At 37.7% G+C, this 7,375-nt stretch overlaps 2 protein-coding genes across 6 annotated transcripts; one reads left to right on the top strand and one right to left on the bottom strand.

Annotated features, from left to right (window-relative positions):
- Positions 1-252: 252 nt before the first annotated feature.
- LOC136232684 (pentatricopeptide repeat-containing protein At1g33350) lies at positions 253-5,669 on the top strand. 5 transcript variants are annotated; one of them, XM_066022015.1, is made up of 7 exons: positions 254-417; positions 988-2,673; positions 3,503-3,671; positions 3,800-3,990; positions 4,113-4,215; positions 4,735-4,852; positions 4,997-5,669. In XM_066022015.1, exon 2 carries the CDS (start codon positions 1,033-1,035, stop codon positions 2,590-2,592), a length of 1,560 nt encoding a protein of 519 aa, XP_065878087.1. In that variant the 5' UTR covers positions 254-417; positions 988-1,032; the 3' UTR covers positions 2,593-2,673; positions 3,503-3,671; positions 3,800-3,990; positions 4,113-4,215; positions 4,735-4,852; positions 4,997-5,669. The 5 variants fall into 5 exon arrangements, with proteins under 5 accessions (XP_065878091.1, XP_065878087.1, XP_065878089.1 ...); XM_066022017.1 differs by having other exon boundaries at positions 3,327-3,671; positions 3,830-3,990; XM_066022014.1 differs by having other exon boundaries at positions 3,327-3,671.
- Positions 3,477-4,827, bottom strand: LOC136233802 (22.0 kDa heat shock protein-like). Its single transcript, XM_066023490.1, has 2 exons — positions 4,763-4,827; positions 3,477-3,996 (listed from the first exon to the last, which is right to left on the bottom strand). Exons 1-2 carry the CDS (start codon positions 4,825-4,827, stop codon positions 3,477-3,479), a joined length of 585 nt encoding a protein of 194 aa, XP_065879562.1.
- Positions 5,670-7,375: the final 1,706 nt, after the last annotated feature.

The raw sequence follows: 7,375 nt of genomic DNA, 5'->3' as shown, positions 1-7,375 counted from the left end.
CTCCAGTATGTTTTTCGATTTCAATCCACCAAATCCTTTCGGTTCAATTTCAATGCGTCAAAAATATATTACTTTGGGACTGATTTGATTATGGTCGATTTGATATTTCACTCCAATTTTAAGGACTGAATTGATACCAAAACATTAATATGAGCTAAATTAACCATTCATACAAACTTTAAGGACCAACCTTTATATTTTTTTTAAAAATATTGAAATCGTCTTTGATATTTCTCAAACTGAAACTTGACCCAAAAAGCTTATTTTCTTACAATTGTGCTCTTCAAGGAATTTAGGGTTAGAGCTATACGCAGTTCCCCCCATTCTCGGGAAATCGCAGCTCTTGTATATTGAAGCAGCAGATAGATTGCATTTTTAAGGACATCAGAAGCGTCTTGTAGATCGGCTTCCTTTAAGGCAAGTTTTTGTACTTTTTTCCTTCTTCATTGTCTATCATTCTCTGTTGATTTTTGTTTTGTTCATTTCTCTGTTCTTGAGTATTATTTCTGATTTTGACCTTGTTTAAGTTTTTATAGCATATAGTGAAGATTACTAAGACTTGTTTACGTCTCTGCTACTAAAAACAGAGTTTTTTGTTGCACATATTATTCGTTTTGATACATTGAGAATTGGGCGTACTTTCTCAAATTTATTTTTTCTTTTTTGTGTGTGTTTAATGATCAATTTAATAATTCTCAACTTGTTTTGGTAATTTGATTTGGATTTTGATATGCAAAAATAGATGAAATGGTTATTGCTCATCAATTTTTTAAGGCGGATGAAAACATTCAGTTGAACAAGGATGATGATGTGATGATAGAGCTAAAACATGATAAGTAGATTTGTGAATCTTCTTGACACGACTCGTTTGACACAATTATCATTTTTATATCATTTATATCATAGTATATAATCACATGAAATATACATGTACACATAACATGTATAAGCCTCAAAATATTAACATTCTCCAATTGCACTTGATAGGATTTCTTGGCATGCCATTGTTCAATTGTATGGCATCACCAAGTCATGGCAGAAACTCAGAATCTAAATCAACTTGTTCTCGGAGTTCTTTCTAAATCGAATCATCAAAATCACCTCAAACAACTCCAATCTTTTCTTACAACTCTTGGCCATTCCCAAACTCAATTTTATGCCTTCAAACTTGTTCGCTTTTCAATTCTCAACCTTTCCAATCTTAACTATGCTCGTCGCATTTTCAATCATCTCTACACTCCCAACATTTACCTTTATACTGCTCTCATCACTGCCTATGCCTCTATTTCCGATCATCTTTCAGCCTTTCAATTGTACCGCGATATGCTTCGTCGTGACCACCCTAAACCCAATCAATTTATCTTCCCCCATGTCTTGAAATCTTGCAATGCCACTGGTTTTGTGCACGCCCACATTGCAAAATCGGGGTTTGGGCGGCATACAATTGTTCAAACTGCTCTCGTTGATTCGTATTCTAGGAGGTCTTCGTCTGATATTGGATGTGCACGGAAGGTGTTCGATGAAATGTCTGAGAAAAATGTGGTGTCTTGGACTGCGATGATCTCTGGTTATACTAGACTTGGTGAGATTGGACATGCTCTTTCTCTGTTTGATCAAATGCCTGAGAGAGATGTTCCATCTTGGAATGCAGTTATTGCTGGATGTACGCAGAATGGGATGTTTTCTGAGGCTATTTCACTCTTCAGAAAGATGATATATTTTTCTCAAGCAGATGAACAACATAACAGGCCTAATCAGGTTACACTTGTGTGTACTCTCTCTGCTTGTGGCCATACGGGCATGCTTCAACTTGGGAAATTGATACATGGTTACTTATACAGGAATAAGAGCTTGTGTTCTGATCCATTTCTATCAAATGCTCTGGTGGATATGTATGGGAAATGCGGTAGTTTAAGAGAGGCAAGAAAGGTTTTTAATATGACCTCGAAGAAAAGCTTGACATCTTGGAATTCAATGATAAATTGTTTCGCCCTCCATGGGCAATGTAATACAGCAATTTCCATATATGAGGAAATGATGAAACATCAAAATGATGTCAGACCAGATGAGATTACTTTTGTTGGCTTGTTGAATGCTTGTACTCATGGTGGACTGGTTGAAGAAGGGCGTCACTATTTCCATATGATGACAGAGTATTATGGAATTGAACCTCAGATTGAGCATTATGGATGCTTGATAGATATTCTTGGTCGTGCCGGAAGATTTGAAGAAGCACTGGAAGTTATAAGGGATATGAAGGTTGAACCGGATGAAGTAGTTTGGGGTTCTTTGCTTAATGGCTGTAAAGTATATGGTAATACTGATTTGGCAGAATTTGCTGTTAAAAAGCTAATTGAAATTGACCCAAAAAATGGAGGCTATGGAATAATGTTAGCAAATTTATACGGTGGGTTAGGGAAGTGGGATGAGGTTCGTGTGGTAAGAAAGAAGTTGAAGGAGCAAAATGCTTACAAAATACCAGGTTGTAGTTGGATAGAGGTTGATAATGAAGTTTATCAGTTCTACTCTGTTGATAAAACACATCCTAAATGGGAGGAGATATACAAGATATTACAAACCGTCAGACTTTAGCACTGCGAAACTAACGAGTTTTCAAGATTTTGATTGGAGGAGCTCAAGCTTAGGATCCTCCTGTAAGCATATTTATGATTGGTATGTTCACCTAAAACATTTTATGTTCTTACCCTTAATTGTTTCACAATGTATTTTCCGACATTTTATGTTCACCCAAATGTCTAAAATGGTGCAATTTTGCCAAAGTTAGGGTAAATTGCACCATTTTAGATGTTAGGGGTAAAATTGCACCATCTAAGACGTTAGGGGTAAAATTGCACCATTTTAGATGTTGGGGTAAAATTGCACCATTTTAGATGTTGGGGTAAAATTGCACCATTTTAGATGTTGGGGTAAAATTGCTCCTGACCGTCAACATTAGGGGTATTTTTGTACCTTATCCATGTTTTAATACTTTATAAGTTGCATATGAGAATGACATTGGAGTATTAGTGATCTTAGCTTATAAATATTAGCATCATATAATTTCATTATAGATGATGAGATCTCAGTACATAATCCAACAGAGTTGTTCTAAGCTTTTTATTGTAGGTCTAAAGCTCTTGTTCAGCCTCAGTTTTGGGCGTTCCTGTTTCAGGTTTATCCTGCAATGCTGACAATCCTAACTTTCAAAATGTCCCGAAAGGCCACTCAACTTGCATAAAATGTCCATTTAGCTCCCTCCTTAGAATGTTATTACATAATTCACAAAATAGATTAAAAAGAAAGTTCTAACTAGACATTTTATGCAGGTTGAGGGGCTATCTGGATACTTTGAAAATTCAGGGGGTCAATCAAGCTTTTTGGACAAGTTCAAGTGGCAAATGATGAAGCCTTAGAAATATTAGCATCAATTATAGATGATGAAATCTCATTAGATAATCCAACAGAGTTGTTTAGCCTCATTTTTGGGCTTTTCCTGTTTCAGGCTTATCCTCCTCTCCTGCAATGCTGAGAATCCTAGGACCCTTACCCTTCATTTTATCAGGAGACAACTTGGAGATAGACAAATTGAGCACACCATTTGCAAGCTTAGCTTTCACAGAATCCAAATCAACATTATCTGGCAACCTAAACTGTCTCCAGAACTTACCACCGTAAGATCTCTCAACCCGGTGCCAGTGATTTCCTTTCTTCTCTTCTTCTTCTCTCTTCCTCTCTCCACTCACCTTCAGTACTCTGTTTTCCATAACCTCAATCTTCAAGCCATCTTTGTTCAAACCAGGCACATCAAGCATAATGTTATGTCCTTCAGGTGTTTCTTTCCAGTCTACTCTGGCCGGAGAAAGTATCACACTTTCTTCCTTTTCAATCCCAAATGGAATTTGTTCTAACACTCTAAATGGATCCGGAAATCGGTAGAGGTCGCTTAGCAGGCTTCCGGGGAAAAGAGATGCATTTGAGAGTATGAAGAAGGTGCAGCTAAATGCTAAGAGGAAGATGGTTTCTCATTTTCAACTCTTTTGAGTGTTCTGTTTAATTTTAGTTTCTGTTCTGGACATGGATTTTAAAGCATATATGTGTGTGTGTTTATATAGGTGTAAATGAAGTGTGGATGTCTGAAGGAAAATGGTGAAGGTTCTGAGTTGTTCTGTGACAAACGAGATCTGCTATCTTTCTTCATTCTTCGAGAGCCTTCAGGTTCTCTCCCTTATTATCTCGATATATGTTTACTTTAATTTCTTTTCTGTTATGTACCATTTTATTACTTAAATATAAATTAATTTAATTGACATTATATATGTAGAATAATTGGAATTATTTCTTTATTTCTTATATCTTTTTTTTAATTCTATGAAGCTTTTGTATTGGTTCATTGTGTTCTTAAGTTGTATGAGCAAATGCCTAATTCAATCCGAATGAAAATAAAATCATTGTACTGATTAACAGATGAGTTTTTGTATTGGTTCATCATGTTCTTAAGCTGAATGAGCAAATGCCTTATTCAATCTGAATGAAAATAAAACCGTTCTACTGATTAACAGATAGTTTTTTTGTATTGGTTCATTGTGTTCTTAAGTTGTATGAGAAAATGCTCGATCCGGATGAATAGAAAATCGTTCTATTGATTAACAGATCAGTTTTTGTATTGGTTTATTGTGTTCTTCAGTTGCATAATTATTGAGCCTTAAAATAATTTAGATCTTTCGTGCTTTGCAGAGTGCATGGCAAGGAGATTGATGCATACACATGTAACAGATCAAATTCCGGAGAGAGTTCAGCAGAAAAGAAATGATATTTGACATGTACCATCGTTACCATCTTCGCGTGCTTGGAGGTGAGTTAATATGCTGCGAAGAATGCTCCTCGACCAAATTTAATTTGTGTTTTATACAGCAATTTAATCTGCATAATTCTATCCGTCTCTGTTCAGTTTCAGATATTTGTTCTTTCATACGAAACTGATTTTTTTTTTAAACAGAACAATGGCATATGAATTCAGAGAAAGGAGACACAATGGTGTGCTTTCAAACTACTATTACAGCGAAGATGAAGATGAAGACAACGAAACTGATACCTTCTCTGATCCTGATTACACCAGAAAAAGAAGAGTCCGGGACCGGAACCAAAACCAAGGAGCTGGTAAACCAAGGCAAAGTAGAAAACTTACTACTGCTGCTGCTTCAAATCATGAACGCAGCACATCATCAAGACGAACTGAAACAAAAGAGAAAACAGTAGTTTCATGGCTGATAAACCAAGGAGAAATCAATAGAATGATCAGAAAGGAAGGGATAGTAACAAGAAAAGGTGCTTTGTGCGGATGTGTTGCAATACTGTGATGAATGTGCTCAATTTCGAGATTCATTCTCGCGGTTTATCTAAGAGACTATACGAATCCATAGTTGTGATTCAGACTAATCACTCGCTGCCGAAACATCTTTTGAAGATTTGGAATTAAGGATCGAGCAGGAACTATCCAATACAATGGTGTAGTTCTCAAACCGGGTGTAGAAAATGGTAATTATGATACATGTCAAATATGTGCGTATAGAGATGAGTTAATATGTTAATATGCTGCGAAGAATGCCCTTCGGCTTTCGAGTATTAAAGTACAGAAGCAATTAAAGTTGAGAAACAAGAGGTTCATTTCATTATTTGGAGATATGGATATTGATATTTATTTTTTGGTTGTAGTCTAGAGGTCACTTGGTGGCCTCTACAGCCGGTCCCAAGCCCGGACAAAGGAGGAGGGTTGCGGTAGGTTTGTGGCGGCCAGCGTAAAACTTAGCCACATCTTATGACATGAACCATAATATAAATACCGTTGGGGCGTTCCCTACTCAGCGACGCGCTGCACTTCTTAGACCCGGGTGTAGTGATAAATGTGCAAGGGTTGCTAGGTCGTCGCCCCGAAGCGGCGCGCCACCCCAGGACCCGGGGGTGGTGTCAAATATGCAAGGGTTGCGGGTAAATAAGCTAGTCCACGGTAATGGTAGGGGTAGGGGTAAGGGTAGTAGGTTACGCTTTGGGACATGGAACATAGGTTCTTTGACAGGAAGATTAGCTGAAATTGTAAATGTTATGAAGAGGAGGAGAATAAATATATTATGCCTACAAGAAACCAAGTGGGTTGGAGCCAAGGCTAGAGAGATAGCTCCTTGGGGTTATAAGCTTTGGTACTCAGGAAAGGATAAGGGTAGAAATGGAGTAGGTATTCTTATTGATAGGGAGTATATTGATGAGGTAGTAGCGGTGTCTAGGAAGAGCGATAGAATTATGAGTGTTAAGCTAGTGATAGGGGATGAGGTTGTGAATGTCATTAGTGCATATGCGCCACAAATAGGATTAGATGTGTCTATAAGACAAGCTTTTTGGGATGACTTAGAGGAAGTGGTGCAACAGGTTCCTAGGGATGAAAAAATGGTACTAGGGGGTGATCTCAATGGACACGTGGGTTCTAGGCGAGATGGGTTTGAGAGTGTTCATGGAGGGTATGGTTTTGGAGATAAGAATGAAGCAGGAAATGATATTTTGGAATTCGCATCAGCCTATGACTTGAGTATCATGAACACATGGTTTATGAAGAGAACATCCCACTTAGTGACTTATCGGAGTGGCGGTAATGCGAGCCAAATTGACTTCTTCTTAGTAAGGAGTGCTTGGAGAAAGAGTTATATTGATTGTAAGGTGATCCCTGGTGAGAGTACGACAACCCAACATAGAGTAGTGGTGCTAGATTTTCGAAGTAGGAAATGTATAAGAAAACAAACACCTCAAGTAGAGACTAAGATTAAGTGGTGGAAATTGCAAGGGGAGAATCAACAAAAATTTGTGGATGAGATGACCAAAAAAGATATTTGGACTTGCAATATGGATTCAGATATAGATTCGATATGGAATAAGATGGAGCATAGTATAAGGGAAGTAGCGAAGGAAGTTCTAGGGGAATCTAAAGGTAGCATGCCACCGGGTAAGGACACATCTTGGTGGACAGAAGAAGTACGACAAGCAGTAAAGAGTAAGAGAGAATCCTATAAACTATTGGGGAAATGTAGGAGTGACGAGAACTACGAAAAATACAAAGAGGCTAAAAGGGAAGTAAAGAAGGTCATACGAGATGCTAGAGCAAAGGTGAATCAGGATCTGTATACAAGATTGGATACGAAAGAAGGGGAAAGAGACATATATAGAATTGCTCGGATGAGAGATAGGAAGACGCGAGATCTCGGAAAAGTTAAATGTGTGAAGGATGTGGACCAGAAAGTCCTAGTTGGAGATAAGGATATCAAGGAACGATGGAGGTCCTATTTTGATGACTTATTTAATGGAGATCGCCAACAAGATGTTGGAGATATAA

This window comes from Euphorbia lathyris, chromosome 6, assembly GCF_963576675.1.
Source record: "Euphorbia lathyris chromosome 6, ddEupLath1.1, whole genome shotgun sequence".
NCBI classification, from domain to species: domain Eukaryota; kingdom Viridiplantae; phylum Streptophyta; class Magnoliopsida; order Malpighiales; family Euphorbiaceae; genus Euphorbia; species Euphorbia lathyris.
The sequence above is the reverse complement of the archived record's forward strand: the minus strand, read 5'-3'. Positions and strand labels throughout refer to the sequence as shown.

Excerpts from the sequence above, each read along its gene's own strand:
- LOC136233802 (XM_066023490.1), bottom strand. The coding sequence starts at position 4,827 with ATGGTACATGTCAAATATCATTTCTTTTCTGCTGAACTCTCTCCGGAA. Across the intron at positions 3,997-4,762 it reads GAATTTGATCTGTTACATGT|CTGCACCTTCTTCATACTCT; the intron begins GTATGCATCAAT and ends CTTAGCATTTAG.
- LOC136232684 (XM_066022015.1), top strand. The coding sequence starts at position 1,033 with ATGGCAGAAACTCAGAATCTAAATCAACTTGTTCTCGGAGTTCTTTCT.